At 42.6% G+C, this 22,115-nt stretch overlaps 6 protein-coding genes across 6 annotated transcripts; 4 read left to right on the forward strand and 2 right to left on the reverse strand.

Moving 5' to 3' along the window:
* Positions 1–1,525: 1,525 nt before the first annotated feature.
* Positions 1,526–5,231, reverse strand: EAE98_006412 (uncharacterized protein; the record flags this gene model as incomplete). Its single annotated transcript, XM_038954035.1, has 4 exons — positions 1,526–1,619; positions 1,738–2,834; positions 2,891–4,809; positions 4,988–5,231. 4 exons carry the CDS (start codon positions 5,229–5,231, stop codon positions 1,526–1,528), a joined length of 3,354 nt encoding a protein of 1,117 aa, XP_038809825.1.
* A 2,053-nt stretch (positions 5,232–7,284) lies between these two features.
* On the forward strand, positions 7,285–8,868 carry EAE98_006413 (uncharacterized protein; the record flags this gene model as incomplete). Its single annotated transcript, XM_038954036.1, has 3 exons — positions 7,285–7,351; positions 7,409–8,539; positions 8,600–8,868. 3 exons carry the CDS (start codon positions 7,285–7,287, stop codon positions 8,866–8,868), a joined length of 1,467 nt encoding a protein of 488 aa, XP_038809826.1.
* Positions 8,869–9,767: 899 nt separating this feature from the next.
* EAE98_006414 (uncharacterized protein) lies at positions 9,768–9,989 on the forward strand (the record flags this gene model as incomplete). Its single annotated transcript, XM_038954037.1, has 1 exon — positions 9,768–9,989. The coding sequence occupies one exon, from the start codon at positions 9,768–9,770 to the stop codon at positions 9,987–9,989; it is 222 nt and encodes a 73-aa protein (XP_038809827.1).
* Positions 9,990–12,842: 2,853 nt separating this feature from the next.
* Positions 12,843–13,915, reverse strand: EAE98_006415 (uncharacterized protein; the record flags this gene model as incomplete). Its single annotated transcript, XM_038954038.1, has 2 exons — positions 12,843–13,816; positions 13,885–13,915. 2 exons carry the CDS (start codon positions 13,913–13,915, stop codon positions 12,843–12,845), a joined length of 1,005 nt encoding a protein of 334 aa, XP_038809828.1.
* Positions 13,916–14,426: 511 nt separating this feature from the next.
* EAE98_006416 (uncharacterized protein) lies at positions 14,427–18,229 on the forward strand. The gene is made up of 5 exons (XM_038954039.1): positions 14,427–14,597; positions 14,676–14,951; positions 15,002–15,875; positions 15,933–17,716; positions 17,769–18,229. Exons 1-5 carry the CDS (start codon positions 14,574–14,576, stop codon positions 17,820–17,822), a joined length of 3,012 nt encoding a protein of 1,003 aa, XP_038809829.1. The 5' UTR covers positions 14,427–14,573; the 3' UTR covers positions 17,823–18,229.
* Positions 18,230–21,099: 2,870 nt separating this feature from the next.
* Positions 21,100–21,672, forward strand: EAE98_006417 (uncharacterized protein; the record flags this gene model as incomplete). The annotated part of the gene is made up of 2 exons (XM_038954040.1): positions 21,100–21,182; positions 21,264–21,672. 2 exons carry the CDS (start codon positions 21,100–21,102, stop codon positions 21,400–21,402), a joined length of 222 nt encoding a protein of 73 aa, XP_038809830.1. The 3' UTR covers positions 21,403–21,672.
* Between the last annotated feature and the right edge of the window lie 443 nt (positions 21,673–22,115).

Below are 22,115 nucleotides of genomic sequence, written 5' to 3' on the forward strand. Positions count from 1 at the left end.
CCTCCCCACCCCACCATATCATACCCAATCCACCCCTCGAACACGCTATACGGAATACTCTATCTATTCGCCATCTCCTACGAGTCCCATCCTATTTACGAAGTATACAGCCCTCAGACTCAGACTCAGTATCTACAGAATATCTCATTATAAACTAATCATCCAATTATTCATTCAATCATTCATCTTCTACTTCCAAATCTTTCCCTAAATCATCTTCTACTCTTAAATCTCTTTCTCTCCAAACAAATCAACTACCTAGTAGATGCCTAGTAACTTCTCAACAATTATAATTACAATAACAATTATATTCGCTTATTATTTTTTATACAATATACATACAATACATATACACTATATAGTTAATATATATATCTATATATATCTATATATCTAAATTATCTAAATTATTTATCTACCTACCTATCTATCTACTTAACATATAAAAATAATCTTCATCTCTATCTTCATCTCCATCTCCATCTCCATCTCATCTCAATCTCTATATTCTATCTACTACCTACTACCTACCACCTACCACCTACCTAAATAAATACAAAATCCTTCATTGTATATACAAAATAATTACTCACACTCACACTCATACAATTCTACAGTCTACAGTCTACAATCTACAGACAACAGTTTAAACCCACAACCCACAACCCACAACCCACAACCCACAACCCACAGTCTACTTCGTATCGTACAAATACAACCAAGTTCCAACTAACCGAGCCAACTAACCAACCTCCAACAGCGGTACAAATTCGCAAATTACCCATCCATCCCTCCCATGAGTCCCATCCATCCCATCCCACAAAACCCACAAATTACAATACCCAGTGCCCACAAATGAATTTCCAATCCATCCAAACAAACATCCAAACATTCAAACATCCAAACATTATCCACTTGGAAATTGGAATACCCGTCCCCATAATTCCTTCCCTAACCTTCCATCCTACGTTCCACTTCTCTAAAATTAATCTCCATACGTACGTACGAACACTGCATACGGAGAGTACCTAGGTATGCCCTAAGATGCCCCCAACAAACAATCATCAAACATTATATTAATACACAGGCATATACCTACTACACACACACACACACACATCGTAGCACCAAAATCAATTCACACTCACAAACTTTAAAGCGGAAAATATTTCATAATTCATAATTCATTTTCATTTTCATTTTCATGGCGCTTCTAGACTACTCAAATACCTCAAGTACAAAAGCATCAAGAACGTTAGGATACTATACAATGCAATGCAATGTAATGTTGTAAATAACCTCCTTGAAAAAAGACAACTCCCTTCACCAACCATCAATAAATGAATGAACCAATGAATCAATAATTGATTGCGTCGTCCGATCCTCTTTTCATTCATCATTCATCATCCTCCCCTTCCCACCCTTGTATTACCTCCTCCCCTCCTCCCCCCTTCGTTCAAAAACAGAGCAATTCGCGAAATAAACATAATCCGTTCCGTTGCAAGCAAGCAAGCAATTGTGTTGTTCAGGAGCTAAGACCAAACCCAAAATTGGCCAGGCCAGATAAGTACAGGATGGGTGCAGTAACGACGATGAGGAGTGCAGGAACGGCTATAAGCCTAATTTCATGTTAAGGGTACCGATCAGCTTGATGCGAGTCCAAAGTTATAATAAAAGACTCGAGGGTATCATGTGAGAAAATAAGGAAAGATCAAGTCCAAAGGAAGAAATCCTTACGTGTGACGCCCGCCACCACATAACTTCCTAATCAGTCCTCCAATCCAATCTACAAATACTACCTGGAAAAATGCTCGGAGAAAGTTGCGGGATTTGGCGTCATTTCCGGCAGAGCGCATGGAAGATGGGGTAATCGATCGGTCGGGTGCACTAGATGATGGTTGTTTGCGAGCTCTCAATTGCGATTCATTGGCCCCATCTGCGAATGATGTGGTCTTAGCAGCATCTTCCTCAGGGGCAGATCGGTCGATATTTGCATTCACACTCGCAGCTGGAGTTGCTGGCTGGACTGTGATGCTTGGGCTGTCCTGAACTGGAGCGGGAGAGCTGGTTGCAGAGCCTTCAGCAAGGTTGAGAGATTTGTTTTCCACGAAAGGAGTTGGAGGAAAATCTGGAAGAACCGGTCGGAGTTTACCTGGAGCCTCGGTGAAATTCATGGCTGGTAATTGAGGCGATGCGCTTTTGGAAGTTTCGAGAGCTGCAGGTTCAGACAATTCTGCTACATCTGTCTTTAAAGTCTCGTTGTCATTTGTTTCAATCTGTTGTGCGCCGGAGTCCTCGTTCGCTCCTTCCGGACCATTCCCATCAGCTTGAGACTTCTCCATACTAGGTGGTAGAGCAGTCAATTTGGACTCCGATTCACCTTCAGCATTCTCTTCTACAATTGGAAGTAATGATGGAGAGCTCTCATGTGCAAGCGATTGGGGTGATGGGGTTGTTAAACCGGCAGTTGCATGATGATTGCCATTCGTGGTAACAGGGGAAAGTGGGGTTCTTTCAACATCTGCCGGATCTTCGCTCAAGTGATTTTCAAGTCTTCTGACATGCTCCAATATCTGATTAAAATTGTTAGGGAATGGCTCGAGACCAGGATCATTCGGATCAAATTCTCGAAACATTGGCTCTGAAGCTGGTAATCGAGTCTGAGCACTCTCGTATTTTAAACGTTCTTCAGCGGTAGGGGGTCCGTTGCACTCATGGGCGAAAAGCGGTGCTCGTTCCTCGGATGGCGTTTCCGTGTCCAAATCTCGTTCTAAATTGTCAACGTCTTGAGAGACGAAGTCTCGCTGAGGGGTTGGTAGCTCAATTGAAGTTGGCTGCGAAAGAGGTCAATAATCTGTATACATGTATAAAAGCATGGTGAGCGGCCTACCTTAGAATCGTCATCAATGTGAGCTGCCGTATCGGCAACCTCGGCAGCAGTTGCTGCAACCTCGGGAATTGGTGTATATGAGAGTCTTCTATACCCAGTCTTACCAGCCTCCGTATCTGACATAGGAGGTGTTGGTGGTGTTTCATCAAGCAATTCAGCAGAGTCTGCAACCTCAGCAGCAACATTGGCTAAGTCTGGAGTGCTAGCTTGCTCTCTGATGGTGATATGATCAGGTAAAGCATCTTGGGCATGCAAATTATGTGCGTCCTTTTGCGCATATGTTGCGTTACTTCCAAAATCATCACCAAGACGTGGCTCAGAATCAACCTTCTCGACACTTACAATCGGTGCCGATGCAGCTTCGATTGGGATGCTTGAATGGTCATCGTCCTCCTTAACACTTTCCGTGTTATCAGCAGGTTCGTCGGCTTCGTCTTTCTGAACAACTTCCTGGTCAGGGATTTCTTTGTTGTTGGAGTCGATCTCATCAACTGGCTTCTGTGCTTCAATCGTCTCGTCGACTAATGTTTCGACAGCAGAGTTTTCTTCCACATCAGTTGCTTTAGATTTGACATCATCCTGGGCCGCATTTTCATTGCTAGAGGTAATCGTTTCGACTTCAATCGGTTCCTCATCTACAATTGGTTCAGACACTGGCTGTTCTTCTTTAGGTGTAGTGTCAGTTTCCTGTGCAGTCGCTTGTTCCGTGGAGTGAGAATCTTCTGAAACACTCTCAACACTTTCCTTGGGAAGTACAGCATTAGAAGTATCAATCTCAGAGCTCTCTAGCTTTTCCTCCTTGGGCTCCTCGGCTACCTTCTCAGTAGTTTCATCGGCGATGACTGGACTCGAAATAAGGGGCTCAGAATGTAATTTGCTTGTGTCGATCTCTTCCGTAAGTTTTTCCTCGGGATTGGCGTCACCAACCACCGAATCCGTTTCTTCTTTTGGTTCACTCTTGCTAGCATGTTGTTCTGGCTCCAATGTTGATTCTTCGATGTGGGCAACTTCTGGTTCTTCCTTGGTATCATTCACGTCCTCGTTAGTAACAGGCTCTTGGATGGACGCTGGCTCGTTGGCGTGAGGCGTAGCCTCTTCTTTTGTCTCACTCTCGCTAGATTTTGGTTCTTCGATTGCAGAATGGGTAGGCTCTTCTGGTTGTTCTGTGACTTCGTCCTTCTTTGCACCAGTCTCGGCATGTAGCACCTCATCATCTTGACTTTTGTTTTCATTGGACTCTGGCACATTCGCTTCGGTAGCGGAAAAATCCTTGGAAGTCTCATTAGCCTCTTGGGCGGTTGAAGTTGGATGCAAGTCAGGGGTTTCTGTAGTTGTTGTCTCCAACTCCTTGGCAGTCTCTGGTTGAGCATGTGACTCTGAATTCAAAGGTTCTTCAATTTCAGTGTCTAAAACTTCAAGCTCATCTACTGGTACACTTGACGTATCAGGGAGATCTGCGGTTGCTGTCTTGATTTCCTCGATTACTAGTTGAGGGTGTGATTCGAGATTTTTTGGTTCATCGAATCCGGTAGTTGAAACTTCAAGCTCTTCGGCCGGCACGCTGGACAAATCGAGTTCTGGAGTTTCCTTTTCAGACTCAACTGCATGGCCAGCTTCGGCAACAGGTAGTGATGATTCGTGAGTCTCTTTGGGCTTCTCTGATTCGGTTTCGACACCATGATCCAATGGAGAATCCTTGACTGGCGTAACTGCCTCGAGATTTGGGTTATCAGAAACTTTGTCTTCAGACTCAGTGTGATGAGTGGGCTCAATTATGTTATCCATTGTTGACGCTTTGATGTCAGTTTCGGGTATTGTGCGAGGGGTTGAATTCTCTTCGTCGGAAGAGGATTTGTTGTGTGAAGATGGTTTGATTGGAACTGAAAGAAGGTTGTTTCGATTTCCAATGTCATCGACAACTGTAGAAATGAGTGTTATTTAAATGACCGAAAATTTAAAATTGTTTATCATGCATTGAAAAGTGGATTGATGAATGGAAATCTCGCTTCATATGTGGCAACCAAATTTTGTAATGAACGAAGCCGTGGGAGATTTGGAGTAGTGAGGTAAACAAAAACATGAGGGTTATCCACATACCAATTGGAGCATCTTCATCCGACATCCACCAATCCCCATCACCGATTCTGAACTTGTATTGATATTCCTTCCCCTCTTCTACTTCGACAGCTTTCGAGAATACGTAATGATCATTGGAAACATTTTTATATTCCATCTCCCGAGGCTGCCATCCTGATTCAGGAAAGGAACCGGCAAGATATATTGGTGGGGCGGTTCCTGGTTTGGAATATGTAATGACAACTGATGTCTTCGTGTCTGCCATATTGACCTAGTAATCTGCGAGCTGTCATTACCGGTGTTTGACGTATAATTGAGATCAAGAAAGGAAAGATATCACTGCTTCATAGAATATAGGGAGTGCCGGTTATAGACAGCAGAGAGACGGTCTGGAAGAATGAGAACAGTAGGGAAATGGAATGACAACGACAGAGGGGGTTTTTGAAGGTTCTCGAAACAAACAGAGATGTGTACGGCAGCGTGAATGCTACCGGAATGCACAATAATTCACCGAGAGAAGGAGGAACAGTGACAAAATGTAAAGTAACATGTAGAGAAAGGGAAGAAGAGGGGAAGAAAGGAAGGAAAGAGGGAAAGAAGGTTTGGCCCGTACCTGTTTAGAGACAATTAATTGGCTCTGATACTAAACAACTTATCCTCAACAAGATTATTCACCAAAGAATGCCTTGCAACGGAAAAGGCCTTTGATAGTATCTAGGAGGTAGGGATACTGAGAGCCAACGTGATTCTTATACTTCACAACGATGCATGAATTGAGTCATGTATACCAAAAATCGACGTCGAAAAAGAGAGGATTCGGAGGTTATTGTCGTTCAGATAAGGCTGATAACGACAAGGCTTATCGGGACCAAAAACTGATAGGATGAGCCGGATATCAAATGGGGTCGTAGTAATGTTTCTCTTTTGCGAAGAGGATTGAAGAGATCGAGATGAGAGATGAATCACGAAAGTACAAAGAACATTCGATCAGATCAGTTGTTCGTTTGGAAGGGTAAACTTTAAGATTTATTGGATTGGCAAAGCAACACCACCACTTTTTAGATACAATGCAAGTTTACTCCGTACTCGTCCTAGCCCTTCTCGATACATACCAAACTCTTCTTTCTTTGGGTACACCAGCATTTGGGGAGGGGAAAGACCTGCGTCACATAAGAAATCATCCTTGATCTATGCACATCTGGACGAATGAGAGGCTTGATATCCACCTTCTATCTGTGCGACATTGTTGGCAGCCACATCATAGCTCACACCACGGATGATTGTTGGGCTTGAGGTCTCCGCCGTGAGAATTTTTTCATTGAGGATGAGGACATGGGAGGGGAATCTGATGGGTTGAGAAGAGTGATGTATGAGTTCAACCGTTCGTGGCCTTTCAGAGGAGTCAAAATATACATGTGCACGGAACGGAGTGAAGGGAAAGAGACGTGAGTGGCACGTGAGTGGCACGTGAGTGGGTGGTGACTCGTGACTGAAGTGAAGTGAAGTGTGGAATGATAAAAGATTGATGTGGACATTTCCTTCCGCCAGAGAAGATCTGGAGTACTTCGTATGATAGGCCCAGCTTCCTCGGCTTCCATTCTAGCTTTCCAAGGTTGACATTGAAAGTGGGGAGATTTCTAAAAGCAAGGATAGAGCTATGAGAAAGCTGGATAGTGTGACTAATCATTGACTAATCATTGGTTCCTCTACTATGGCCAACGGGAAGCACCGCAGTACTACGATGATGTTAGACATGTGATATCTCAGCCTTGTCATGCGAGGCCAACATTTATTTTTCTTCAAGGCTGAACCTGCAGCAGGAAGGAAAAAGAAGGGACACGCAAATTATTCACTCTTTTCAATATTCAATGTTAAATCAATTGTACATTATTTGGAATTGAATTTTGAATGAATACATTATCAATCTATCAATATATGATAATTGGTATTATAATGTGAATTGATAGCATTGTAAAATATCGAAATATATACATGTTTCAACATGTGATTCTATTCCAGTGGTTTGGTGTGCCGCTTTTTTTTCACCACACGGAGGCTGTACCTCGACAATCTTAATTAACTACACGACGGAAGACTTCGAGGACTTCGACTTTACTACGTCCAGTATTAACCTCAACCATTTCACAATCTACAAAGAAATATCAACTGTAGTATAAACACGGATTTGATACCAGTCTCTCGGTATCTCGGTGTCCACAGTGATATATAATCGCTGTGCTGTCTTGTTTGATCTCCCGCAGAACGTTTCTTGACCATCCCTTGATTCCAGGTCGTGGTCTCCCCAATTCCATTCAATCATGTCTCTGCCACCATCAATTATTCATATCAAGAGGAAAGCCACAGATCTACCTCAAGATTTCCTTCGTAAGCTAAACAGAAACTCTATGCGCTGCTAATAATTACTAACTCAAATTGTCACAGGTGTTGATGATGCCGTTACAAAACGACAACGTAGGACCACCGACTTTGTTTACTCTAGACAGCAAACTCCACAAGTCGATACGACCCCCTCTACTCCTCAATCAGCTCCACCAGGACGACGCATTAAACCTTTGCATCGTTCTACAAGCTCCCGGTCTTTGACTGTCAAAAAACAAGGGAAAAGTGAAGGAACTGTTCAATCAATAAATGAAGTCAATAAAGAGGATCAAGAAGTCAATACCCAACCTCCGACTGCCAACATCCCTACCAAACAAGATGACGAAGTAAATCATAGTCCAGTCAGCATACAACCTTCAAGTAGTGGGTCTCCGTTAAGTGGTGGCAATACAAAGAAAGCAGTGCAACAGAGACGTTTCCATCTTTCGAGAAGTGCAACACCTTCCGTTTCCCCAGGTCCAAGTACTGGGGTACGAAAGCGCAATGCTACAGTATTTATCGAGCGTCGCGTGCGACAAAAGACCCAGGAGGAGAAGTGGACATCTGTAGCCAACGCTGCGATAAAATCAGAGAATGTTGCTACCCAGCAACAAGACCAAGAAGAAAAACCACAGAAAAAGCCAGGCCGAGGATCGAGAGTACAAGTAGCACCTCCAAAGGAAACGAAAGATGAGAAGGATGCAAAGGAAATCCCTGCACCTCAACCAAAACCACCTTCTGCTTTGGTCAACCCTTGGGGTCTTGATACAGATGATCTGGCAGCACAGATGCAAGCTTATACACTACAAGAAATTGGTCGTAGCATTGCAGAATCCAAGGCAGCAGAACCTAAACCATCTGTGCCAGTACAATCCTCTTATCGCAAATCAACATCTACTAGATTCAAGCCCAAAGTACCAGCTTTGCGCTACAAGGAACGTCATCCTGAAGAAAATACCATGGAGGTTGACGAGGATCAAATGTCTGGAGTTGAGACTGATGGGGATGTGGATACTGATTCAGAGTATATCATTGAAACATATATTCGTGTTCCTGCTGAAGATATCGACAATGAAGATAATAAGATCAATTTTGGTATTCTTGTACTCGATGCTCAATCAGACATTGACGAGTTTTTTCAAGATTGGGATACAGATGAAGAAGTAGAAGATGAGGCAGAAGAAGATGAGAATGGTTCGTTTCCTTATCGTTTCATAGTTTTTTCAAAACAATTATGCTAACATGCCCGTCAAGATGAGAATTACTACACAGCCGATTATCCCGATGCGGAAGTTGACTCAGACGACGAGTACAATAGAAATGCTTATGCATATCGTACTGGTAACGCTTCAGATCTCGAGGAATTTGACGAGGATGATAGTGATGAAGATGAAATGGGATTTAGTGATGATGAAACTGACAAGTTGAAGTATCCATGGCAAAGAGTTGCGGCTCATGGACGGAGAAATCAAACTAATCAATTTGCGAGTGGTGAGGAGGATGAAGATGAGGATATGGAGTAGAAACGGGAAATGGCTAGTTGGGGAAGGGTGAGACGGATGCTAAAGGCTACTTGTGGTAATGGGAGACTTCTGATGGGAATATAGAATCGAGATGATATTTAGGATTTCTGGTGAATCATTGGGATTTGCATCGATTGTGCAAGAAAACGAATTATTGAAAGGCATGGAACAAAAGTTGATAAAAGGATACCATATGGCAGAGAGAGCGAGATTTAATCCTATGAGGAAGCATACCTCGGAGAGAGGATATCAAAACGATGAAGGGTGTCCAATAGCACATACTGCAGTCTGACATTCAATAATTGGGAGAATTCTACCCCTTTTAGATATGAAAATAAAGATACCTTTGATTTTTTGATTACTTGGAAATGATGAAATTGTGATGTGATAAATTTGTGAAGTTGATGATGCTTGGATTGATGGGTATATGGATAGTCTGGATTTATTGAAGATACTGGATTGGATTTGGGATTTGGGAGAGGAAGTTTTGTGTGATGGGATGGGATGGGATGGGATGGGATGGTTTGTTAGATAGAGTAGGATAATTGAGTGTATGGAGAGGGGGGTGAGTGAAGTAAATATGAATATGAATGTGGATTTCTAATTAGATGTGATTCTTGGGAATGAAAGAGAAGGAGAAGGAGAAGGAGAATATATAATGTGCTTGGGATTAATAGATCTCAAGTTGTATTAGATCGGTATATATCGTGTATTAGTAAATTCAAGTCAAGACGTTGGATTTGTTTTGAAGGGGGGCGGTTTGAGGGGATGGTTTGGGGTTTGGGTTTGGGTGTAGATTTGTAGGTGTGTGTGTTTGAGGAAAGGTTGAGGTGAGGATGAGGTAGGTGGGTTTGCGGGGTTTGAGGGTGGGGGGGCTGTGGAAGGGGAGTGGCATGGCGATGGGCTTTAGCTATGCCTTAGGGCGAAGGGCATGGGAGAGGGCAAAGGAAAAGGAAAAGGAAAAAGGAAGAAAGGAAAAGGAAAAGGACGGGAAAAAGGGAGCAGGCGGAAAGAAAAAGGAAAAGGAACAAGGAAAAAGGCAAAGGCAAAAAAGGAAAAAAGGGAAAAGGAAAGGAAAGGAAGAGAAGAAAGGAGAGGCATTAAAAACCTATAAGGGCTGATATATTTGAGAGGTCTGGTTTAATCACAAGATTAGTTGTTCATGAGAAATAAAAGGGATAACAGGGATATCAAAGAGATGTACAGGATGAATGAATGAATGAGAATATACTTACTAGACTTCTTTAACTGATCAATAGGCTAGAAAGGAATAGAATGGAATTTATAAAATGATATATAATAGAATAAGATTACCCAATCTAATCTAATCTAATCTCGTAGTATCCAAACATAAGATTCAAAAAGGAAGAGACGCACTAGGTTTTCAAAATCGGTATTTGAAGAGAGAGAGAGAGTGTGTGTGTGTGTGTGTGTATTGAGATCATCTAAAAGTTTCCCTCACATGTGAAAATGTCTAGCAAGCTGATTAGTTGACTACTCAACGGATGATCGAGATGCGTTGAATTTCTCAATTTCTAATCAAATCTCGAATATATTGATATGGTGAATGACGAATAATAAAGAATAAGGAATAGGCATATCTAATCTCCATCCTCTACGAGTTTTATAATCATTGTATTGTCTTATATATATGGTAAATATTATTGTTAGATTTCAAGACTCCCAGCTATGCAGGTATGAGATAATTAAAGCAGGTAGATAGATAGTATCGTATATGCAAAGTGAAAAAGGAAAAGGAAAAGGGAAAGGGGAAAAGAAATCCTGCTCGCTAATTTGTAGGCTTCTCCTATTAGCGATAGCTGGGTGATTTTTTTTTGGGGGGGGGGGGGGGGGGGGGGGGAGGGAGGGGAAATAGAATATGATATATATGATATAATGAAATGTATTTATAGTTCTAGATCTGTAATCCAGAGGTTCAATGAAAGATTCAAGAATTGGGGCGGTTTGGATTTTGTAGTTTTGCTCTAATTAAGGGTTGGAGTCGGTTTGAATTTTGAAAGAGCGGAAGAGTGAGGTGAGATTTTTGGGAGTGGATATTGAAATTAGATTTAGAACTGGTATATTTCACCGTCTGTGGGAAGAATGTTGGGTTGAGGTTTTGGTGTGGTGTAGTGTGGTGCAGTGGAGATTCCATTCTCAAACTCTTCGATATATATAATTGAACTGTTGAAGCATTGAAGCATTGAAGCATTAAAGAGTATTAAGGGAAAAAGCTGGTGGGAAGTTAGTTTCACTTCTATACTCCTGCTCGTAGATTAAAAACTCGAACTATCCATGCACTTACATATCCTCAATCGCCGATATGCTTTTTTTTCATATATGAACACTAGGTAAGATGGGAAATAGGGAATATATGAATCTTTACATCTTTGATGATTTCTAACAGCATCTTTGAAGAATTCGAGAGATATTGTACTATTAGTGAAATTCTCAGTCGGGGGTTTTAGGAACTTTTTTAGGCATTCGATGTTTTGGTATGAGGGGATGTATGCTCTAATATACTTCTGTCTACTCACCATAGAAACATATCTTCTACTGATATTGATTCTTTCTCCGTTCTCTGGATCTTCCTATTCCTTTTTGTGCGCGCTAATCACTTCCCGCATACTCGTTCTTGATCACCTCACGCGCACTCGATCTTTTATAATCCTAATCTTCTTGGTTTATTTACTCTCTGTATCTCCTTTCCTTTTCCTCTTGTGATTCCTTTCACTCCTTTCACTCCTTTCACTCTCTTTTCCTCTCATCCTATCCTCTCCTCATTCCGATTCTCTCCTTTTCTAATAACCCAATAACCACAACCAAAACAATCATCCATCCAAAACATACCACCCTCTATACCCCCACCCATCGCTACCCCCCCAAATAAAGCTCTCCCCAACCATTTCATCCTATGAAACCCGAAGTACATGTATACCCAAATCCTTCAAAAGCACTCCTATGACTTCCTAACCATATGCAATATAGATCTATCATTTGAACAACAGAATTCGTGCTTGTGAGATGAATCAGAGAGTAAAGATATGTTTCCTTTCCTCATCACATCAAATCATATCACATTATATCAACATCGATTCAATTTCTCACTCTCCTCCTTTACAGAGCTTACTCTTTACTAAAATATGGATTTGAGGTATGGCATGTCACATCTCACATCTCACATCTCAGAACCTATTCATCGATAGTCTTCACCCTGATGTGAGATTGATATTGACGTGTACCTGGATGGTATCTTCAATACATGATGACATCGTAGATATCTCAATTTGATACCTAACTAACAGCGGCTAGGAAGGAAGCTATGCAATAGCATAGGAGATGATAGATAGATCTTTCGTGGAGGTATGAGGTAAGGTGATGAGCCAGTCAGCTGGACTGTTGGTTTTACCTTGTGAAACTTTATTGGGCGTTCATCATGGATCTTGATATTTTGAGGGAGGGCCAGAAATTGGAGCACAAGGGTTTCAAAGGGAGCGGCGAAATAAGTAGTCGAGGGGAAGGAGGAAGGATAAGATGAAAGGGGGGTAAAGAGAAGGAAGATTGAATAAAGTCAGGGTGAGTTAATTTGAGGAGGGGGTGGATAAACAATAGGGAGAGTTTAAAGAATGGAGGTTAAATGGCTAATGCAAGTAAACAAGTAAACAAGAAACAAACGAATATTCTTCATGCAGTATTGAGGATAGAGCATTCTGAACCATAAGGGGTATCCTTTATCATGACTTATACTATTGAAATTCGGTATATTGCTAACCCTCCAACCAATGGAACACTCGAGACACCATATGATTGAAGACTTCATTGTTAAATTGAAGTGAATATTTATAGTGACTGAGTGGGATTAGTTGTAAACATCCACTAGGTATCAAACCATCCTCCTCCCAATACATTGAGTCAAGGTTTCCATATGATGTTGTTCCATAGATGTATGCCTCGAACACCATATCATACACCTTTTATCTTTTCTTATTCCATGCATCCACAAATGCAATTTTATCCTTCACAGTCAATCCAACGCGTTTGACTCTTCCCAATCGTGCCAATGCTTCCCCAACCTTATCCAAGACACGTTGTTCTTCTGATGTTGTTTCTGACGATAGATCGTTCTTAGATGTGAGAGTATCTGAGCTGCTTGTATACGCCGTATCTAATTGATTCTTCAAGTATTTAGTGGCCTTTTCTGATTCGTACATGGATGTATTGTATACAACTTCAGCGATTCGGACTTTAATGCAATGTGTAGGTTTCGAAAGAAGATTCCAGAAGAATGACCAGTATTTCCCTGGGACGGGTGTCGTAATATCTGAGGGCGAATAGCGGAGACTGATTGGGAAGATTTTGGTTCCTGAAGGAGCAGTCAAAAGACTTTGGCTCACGGGTAGTATTCCTTTTCCATTTGTAGTTGTACATTCTGGGAAAACTACGATAGCACGCCCAGGAAATCGAGAGAGCAGGGCGGACAAATCAGTCATTTTTGAACCCTTGGGTGGATGTTCCTTGGGACTTTGTAGTGCTCGGAAGATGGCGCCCAGAAGAGAAATTTGGTGAACTTGACGGGTATGCGGGTAGGACACTGTGAATATGGGATCGAAGATGGCAGCCAAATATAAAGAATCGATAGGTGATGTAAAGGAGGAAGCGATAATATCCGAAGGTTCTGGTACTCGTCCTTCATGTTTCTTCGCCAGAGAACCTTTCTTCACTCCATCAATCTGCAAATCTATCCACCACACTCCCGGTATTCCAAGTAACATCCATAATATTGCTTTCTTGAGTAGGGACCCTAAGGGAAACCATTGTAGGAAGAGAAAATAAGTCGTGGATACTGTGAGGAAGAGTGGTAATTTGAAGAGGAAGAGAAAAAGATGAACGGGGGCATAGATGCCGGCACTTGGAGTTTGAACGGGGAAGAACGGAGCGATACCAGATCCTGGATGATGGGTTGGATTAGTTGGGATCTTCCTATTTCAGTAGATTTCATGTGGGTGTGGTACGTACCTCTGTCGCGAAACTGTGAATATTTCTCCATGGTGGATGAGCTGTGTATGTGCTGGACAGTTGGATGAAGGAAAACTATTCGAAATACTATAATATCATGACTTTGTTGATATTCCTACGACAACAGACCAACAGAATGTATATTGTTCAATACATTAAGAATGTTGTAAGCTGCTTGAACAAGACAGTATTAAATACTTTCTTTGGTGGGCAAAAGTCGCATCTTTTTTCACCTCACACATATGGAGTACCAGATACATACAAACATAATAATAAGCTTATTTTGACACGTGAAGATGAATGGATGACAGCTTGAGGTATATCGGTATGTGATGATCTAATCAAATTTGCATAAATTGCATAAGTTCTGACAGGTGGGATAAAAACGAGCAAAAATGCATAAAATCGTCACCTTACCAAGACTTCCAAGGTTATTTCTTAGTCATCCGAGTTCTCCCCAGCAACCAAAATTGAAGGGATAACTCGAGACCAGGATACTGAGGTAAACAGAATCAAACTCGAAAATACATCAAAAACGTTAAAGTATTCAATTTTACCAATTACCACCCGACAAGAACAACCATTTGCCATTTGCTCCTCAACCTGGACGCGTTGCTACCCATTCAATTCTTTTTATCTTTGCATGTTCTATCTAGTTTAATATTGTGTAGCATTTGCTACTTCTTATAATGGAATATCAAGAAGAAAATCAGGTACTGTACAACATCCTTTCCGAGTAAACAAATAAAAGTGCCATCAAATACTAACAAGAACCCTTTCGGATGCAACAGTACTCGCACACATCGCAATCCAAACCTACAATGAGTGCCATTCCTTCTCTTGGAAAGCCTCTTGCAGAAATCACAGACTCTCATGGCAACGTTCGATCAAGACTCCCATCAAAGATGCCACAACCTACAACCTTGAAGCGTCAAAATGACAAGTCAAGCAACGAACCGGCACCCAAACGCAAGACTCTTGCTGAAAGAGCAGGGGAGCCTGCTACTACAATGACTCGAACACCTTCTGTACGCAAGCCATCTGTTAAAGGAACTTCTATTGTAGATGTGAGTCGCATTTTCTGCGCCGATCGGATTTGTTCATTGACAGATAACAGATAAAGAATAATTTCTCTCAACCACGAACCACTTCAGCTTCATCAATGTCATCCCGGACACCATCAGTATCTTCGCGTCACACATCAAGCAGCAGCTTCTCTCAAAGTGTTGGACCTGGACGACCAAAGTCGGCTTTTGGCTCACGCCCACCATCCTACAGTCAATCTACAACTACAAGGCCCAATACATCCCAATCTAAAGGTCGAACAAATGCCTCGAGCACCTCTTCGGATGATGACGGTATGCCACCCCCTGGAGGAAGACGGAAGCCCATGATCCCAGTACCTGCTTTTACATCTTCCCAACAATTGAATGGAAATACCGAGTTGGAAGTTATAAAAGTCCGCGGTCATCGTTCAAGCAACTCATTGAGATCTCACTCCCAGGATAGCCTACGAGATCTTTCCGTTAGTACGGCATTGAGTAGGCTCCAGATCAATGATGAGCAGACTGATCCAACCACGGGATACAACTTGAATTCAACACCAAGGAAGGACCCCCGTATTCGACACAGGTTTTCCCAAAGCGTAGGACATCGGAATTTGAGAGTAGACAATGAAGAAGCCGCACTTGTTCTATATCAGGCTCCGGTTCATAGCTCAGTAGCTCCGAAGACGCCTTCTCATATTCCTGTCCTTGCTAAGTCGGAATATGTTAATTCTACACCCATGACTCCTTGCAAATCTTCCAAATTTTCCCCTACCAAAAAACCATATTTGACAAAAGATTCTAATGTTTCCGGAGTAGCCTTTGATGTACGTAGTCGCCTCGAATCCATGGAAGCAATGTATGCCAGGCTCGCATCAACAGTCGACGGCACAGGCAAGGACCACGACGCACTTAGAAATGCAGTCAGCGAATACAAAACTAAACGTAAGTAGCATAGTGGTGCTCTCTGGACTGAATAATGACTAATCCACTCCAATATAGTCGATGAACTTGAAGGCCTCAAAACACATCTTTCGTCCTCCAACCATACCTTACAAGCTAACTTAGATGATACGACCCAGAGACTAAGTATGATTCAGCAGAAACTGATTGAAGCCACAAATGCCTTGGATGACAACATTCGAGCGCACCGTCTTGAGATGGATGACGTAAATCGAAACCATCGCAACGAGACAGATAAAATGAGACGAGACAACATAGATGAGCTTGACCGAGTTCTTCGTACTCATCGAAACGATATGCTCGAGCTCGAACGAAGATCGGCTGTCGAACTTGAAGACCGTATCAGAAGTCTCGAACGACAAAGTGATGCGAAATTGGAGGAAGAGAGAAGCCGAAGATTACGTGAGGTCCAGGAGCTTGAAAGCCAAGTCACTACAGGTCACCAAGGGTTGAACCTTGCGTTGCAGATGAAGGAGCAAGAGCTTCAAATTTTGAAGACGGAGCTTGAAGAACTGAAGATTAATATCGATCGAGAGAGAGAGTTGAAGGAGAATGCTCTAAACACCATCAAGGAAGTTCAGCAAACCATGCAAAAGACAGGCGTTGAAACATCAGCAACGATTGGAACACTCGAAAGCACGGTCGCCAGCCTTCGCGCAAGAATTCATTTCTTGGAGTCTGGAAGCAAAGCCCAATCCGATAGTTTTGTTGAGATGGAAGGGCGACTCCAGGAAGCTCTTAATTCCGCAGAGGAATCCAAACAGAAGTTGATCAAGGAGGAGACTCTTCGTCGTATTCTTTTCAACCAAGTTCAAGAGCTGAAAGGAAATATTCGGGTCATGTGCAGAGTTCGACCAACTTTCAAAGAAGGTGCAGAGGGCGAGTGCGCAAAGATCTTATTTCCTGACACCGACAAGGAGTCAAAGGAGCTATCGATCATTGGAAAGGAGAAGAGGAGCAACTTTGGAAAAGTCTCGATTGAAACTCACGCATTCTCCTTCGACCGGGTCTTTGGACCATCAAGTCAAAATCAGGAGGTCTTCGAGGAAATTTCGCAATTAGTCCAAAGTGCTTTGGATGGATACAACGTTTGTATATTTGCTTATGGACAAACCGGCGCTGGAAAGACACATACCATGTCATCTGCTGATGGTATGATTCCCCGTGCCACTCATCAAATCTATGAGTCCGCCGAAGCTCTCAAGGAGAAAGGATGGACTTATACGATGGAAGGTAGCTTTGTTGAAGTCTACAACGAGGAAATTCATGATCTACTGGGAAGCTCTAGAGACCTTGACAAGAAGAAGCACGAGGTCCGACATGACGATAAGAAGAAGCAAACCACTGTTACTGGATTGGAGACTGTGCTTTTGGATTCACCAAACGCGGTAGAAGCAATTCTTAAGAAGGCGGACAAGAATCGTAGCGTTGCTGCCACCAAATCCAACGAACGATCATCAAGATCACACTCTGTCTTCATCTTGAAGCTTGTTGGACGAAACAGTTCTACAAATGAGACTTGCGAAGGTACCCTCAACTTGGTCGATCTGGCTGGTTCCGAAAGATTGAAGGTGTCTGGTGCCGAAGGAGATCGAATGAAGGAAACTCAAAACATTAACAAGAGTTTGAGTTGTCTGGGTGACGTTATCGGGGCATTGGGATCAGGAAAAGAGGGTACCCACATTCCCTACCGCAATTCCAAATTGACCTATCTCCTACAATATTCCCTTGGAGGAAATTCGAAGACTCTCATGTTCGTCATGGCTAGTCCATTGGAAGCTCATATGGGCGAAACATTGACAAGTTTGAAGTTCGCAACAAAGGTAAGCTTCTACGAATTTTAACAACATCACCCAATACTAACAATGATATTAGGTCCACAACACACATATTGGCACAGCGAAGAAGTCAACAAAAGTCCGAGATTAGTAAATGTTTAGCGTGAAGACATTATGATTGCAAAAGATACCATTAATGTTTGCGTTTGTGTTTTTATGGCGTTTCATTGTCGAATCCTTAATATAGGATGACTACTAGGAAAGATGGGACAAGTGCTCAATTCCATTTGATTTTGAGCGGAATTAGGGGATGGCGTTAGTCTGGATGATGGAGTAGGGTGTTTTGTAAGTCTTACGATGGATAGAAAGAATTTGGATCTTCTTCCTTCTGAATTGTTTAGTTCTCTGGTGTTTGGATGAACGGATTGGATGAATGAAGGGATGAATGGGGTGATAAGCTATAGGTGGTAGTGGTAGTTTGTCTTTCAAATCTGCACATATTCAGGAAAGAAGATTGTGATATGGATAGACTAGAATGAATGAAGATTTAGTATGATTATAAATAATTGGCTTCTCACTTGCAATAGCAGTACTGAGAGGTTTAGAATGTGAGTGAATGACCACTTGAGTTGAATTTGGTTGGAGTTTTGCTATGGTAATTAGAAATGGAGTGGAAGTTGAAGGTGGTGAATGCGGATCTGGTCTTGGAAAGAAGATACAATATTACTCCGCTAATTAATCCCACTGCTACAATTTCAAGAGCGGAGTAGTTCCATAGGATAGTGGGGAGAAAGGATGTTTAGGCGTTGGTTTCGCAGATTCTTAGGAAAGATGGATGTGATTAGAGAGTGTGGTTGGAGAGTGAGGGGGTGCGAAGGGCAAAGAAATAAGTGGAAGCGAGGAGGAAATTGTGAATGGAGGAGGGATGACTAGTTGTTGGTGGTATATGAAGATTGAGGGAAATGAGGTGAATGGAGTAAATAAAAGGAATGAAGGAGATAAGGGATATGTATGTGACGGGAATGGGGAATGAGAAATGGGGGATGAAGGAGATATGGTGAAGATAGAAGTGGGGAGGGGGAGGGAAGGGAAGGGTACGAAGGAAGGGAGAGGGTGAATGGAAGGTAGGGTGTGATAAGGAAGAGGATGATTTGAGAAGAGAAGGAGATTACGAAGATGGGGAGTGAGGGGATGTGAGGGGATGTGAGTATTGTTGGGGGGGGGGGGAACGGGTGGATGAGGTGGATGAGAAGGGTGGGGTGAGGGGTTCTTTGATGTGGTGGGAAAAGGATGGGAACGGGGAAGGGTGGGGAGGAAGATGAGCGGCGGTTCGGGGAATTGAAGAGGTGGGATGTTGGGGAGGGAGGTGGATGAAAGGGGTAGAGGGAGAGGGGAGGGGAGGGGGAGAAGTTCTGAATTTGTTGGATGGGCTGATTTTGTTGGGGAGGTTGAGGAGGGTAATTTATGTGATGTAGTGGGAGGTTCCAAATGCGGTAATATTAGGTTTATGATTGAACGAATGACAAGAGGGAAGGAAAGTTGTTGGGGAAGTCTTGCTTGGATTAATAACTTGAGCTAGCCACGAGATACTGTATCCTCTGGATGGATATTATCTCTGTTGGGGAGTGGTGAGTAGTATAACCTTTCAGTTATCCATCTAGATACTGTTTGAATATTCGCTTCTCCATTCTCATTTTTGGTGCTTCTATTGATGGTTCTTTGGGTGATTTTTTGTATGCGTTGGGGCCATGGATTGTAAGAGTGTGTTACGAGTAACGCGCTCGAGAAGATGGTGGATCGAGACGAGAGAGAGAAGAAGCATTTGGGATGGACGGTTTGGGTTGGATTAGATGTGCAATAAGGGGTTTCGTTTGGGGATACGTGTGGTGAGGATGGTGAGGATGACAAGCACGATAGAAGAGGATGGTCGAGTGAATGGTGAAGTAAGTGAGTGTTGATGGTGTGGAAATGGGGGTTATTAGGAGTGGAGTGAAGTTTATACGTAGTTTTTAGGAGTATTTCTTTGCATTCTCTTGAAGTTTTAGGTTCATTGGGAAGATAAGAAGACGAGAATTCAACGGTTCTTCAAGAAGGAAAGGAAAAATATTTGATGGGTGGTTTATAATGTGATTACGGGTTGAAAATTTGGGAGGGGAGGGTCGGATCTTGAACGGGTACATTTTGAGATCTCCCCAAGATTTTTACGATACATTTTTCACACCTCGTACGTATACATCTTTGCTGGAAGAGTTGCAAGCGGTTTTCGAAAAGAAGTACAGTATTTTGGTCGCTTTTATTTAATGACAATCCGTTCCTTCTCTTTATGGTTTACACGCGCTTTCCTGTTCTATTACTCCTACTCCCAGCACCTGTCCACTCATAAAAGATATTTCTACTGTCCTTTTCACTCTCAACCGACATAAAACTCAACCAGCAAACTCCTTCCTACAAAAACGACCGTAACCATGACAGTATAAGCTTGTCTGATTCATGTCGAATTTATTGCCACTTCTCCAGCCTTGCGAACGGCATGAACACTCCGGTTGATGGATGTTTTGTTTGAAAGAGATCAATGTTCCCTACTGCTATTTGGTAGGATGAATCTTTATCCAATGTCTCCCACCTTATGGGTTCAATGGCAGTTTCAAAGAAATTGTACGCTTCAGGAGTATTATTAACTTTTTCCCAGTTCCTTCCAAGCATTCCATTTCTCTCCTTTTCGCAACACATGTTTCAAACAAAGTACAGCATCGTTCATTCATATCAGCTCTTGAACCTGGTATCTCTATTTTTATTTTCCATGAAGACCTGGTTTCACTCAAATTGATGATTCTGATATACCTAGTCCAGACTCCTAGGATTGCTGCGAATCACCATGATGTGCACTGCCACACGTCTTGACTTGGGACTCCCAAGTTCATTCGATGTCCACTTGAGCCGTCGCGCTGGGTGGAATTTCTCACTTGAGGCGGACAATTTTTGGCACTATCATCCCGAAAAGCGTAATATATATCTTCATGCACTTCATCAGTGCGTTCGGACGGGAATGTTACACAATTATATCATCATTTATTGTTGCTTTTTCGTTCACACGTGGACAGCGGGTCTGATGAGGAAATACTTTTCTACTCGTCCAATTGCCCACTGTCCATTGCCCCCTCCCCCTCAAAAAACAAAACACGCACAGAAACCAAGAACAATTGCTTTTTCTCATTCCAGATCATCTCTCATGTGTTTTCATTACTTGCATACAAACAAGGCTATCCCTTTTCCCCAGCATAATGCTGGCACTGTCCGTGATCTGCCCTTCAGCCAATCGGCGATAAGCGCATCTTCACTCCATGATTTGAAACATCAACCCATTCAATGTTCACATCAGTGGATGTGAATACCTTTAATAACAATTTCTTAGCCACAGTAGATCATCTATGGAAGATCCCGAAAATCCTGAAGTTCATTGGAGCTCAGCTGCCCCCAGCAGGTGGAGAAATACACCTGGACCTTCGAGTCGGTAAGAGACCATTCATTATCATCCGAATGAAGACCACCATCACCTTCATCAGTGCCTAACTTACAAATACGATCATCAAAGTGTTGGAAAACGATCCGGACCGCGGAACAGGGCTTCATTTCGTGGATTCGACCAATTTGGCCTTGTGGTGGCAGCCAATTCCCCAAAAGATCATCTCAAAATTGCCAGTCCTTGTTGGGGACTTGTGAGGCGGACATAGATCCAAATTAGGGTTTTTTCTCTCACCAAAACCATACGAGCTGCATGTTATAAGGGACAAAGGCGGCGTGTGCACTTGCGTGTCTGTGTGATGGCCACTGAACGAGTGATATTCGAGACGAGAGAGGGCCTTGTTTGACGGGTGACCCTTGATTATCCCAGTGGGTCTTGGGCGATCTTCCACTTTGATTGATTGGTCGGGAATTGAGATTGATACGATTTTGACAAGATTGATGTGCGCAGGGAACTTACAATTTGAGAAAAAGCTTGTTTTGTTCGCCCCAAAAACAATTCTCTTCCTTTCTTCTTCTCTTTTTGTTCTGCACATTGATGGACAAACAACAACTCACCAATATGTACCTATTCAATCGAAACCTCAATCGGGTTCTTGATACTTAGACTTCGAATCCCCGTCTTAGATTCCGGTCTTGTGCCAGTAGCGTGCATACTTGTCTACTGCACCCCCATTTGCTAGTACTCTTGCGGATAAGGCAGATCTCAATAATTCACCGTGCTACCACTATGGCAAAACAAATGGCATTAGCTAATACCTAGTAAGGGGCAGGCACTGGGATTTTCTATCAGCGTTGCAACTTGCAATACCATTGTCTGTTGACCGTGGGTGATTCAATTGAGTACCATTGACATCAATGGCGGCGGTCTGTATTCTTGGCATATTCGGGCTTCGCTGTTTACTAAGAGGAAGGAACCTTT

The sequence above is a fragment of the Botrytis deweyae genome (assembly GCF_014898535.1).
Source record: "Botrytis deweyae strain B1 chromosome Unknown BDEW_013, whole genome shotgun sequence".
Taxonomy (NCBI): Eukaryota; Fungi; Ascomycota; class Leotiomycetes; order Helotiales; family Sclerotiniaceae; genus Botrytis; species Botrytis deweyae.

Excerpts from the sequence above, each read along its gene's own strand:
- EAE98_006416 (XM_038954039.1), top strand. The coding sequence starts at position 14,574 with ATGGAATATCAAGAAGAAAATCAG. Across the intron at positions 14,952-15,001 it reads AAGGAACTTCTATTGTAGAT|ATAAAGAATAATTTCTCTCA; the intron begins GTGAGTCGCATT and ends GACAGATAACAG. Across the intron at positions 17,717-17,768 it reads GTTTGAAGTTCGCAACAAAG|GTCCACAACACACATATTGG; the intron begins GTAAGCTTCTAC and ends CAATGATATTAG.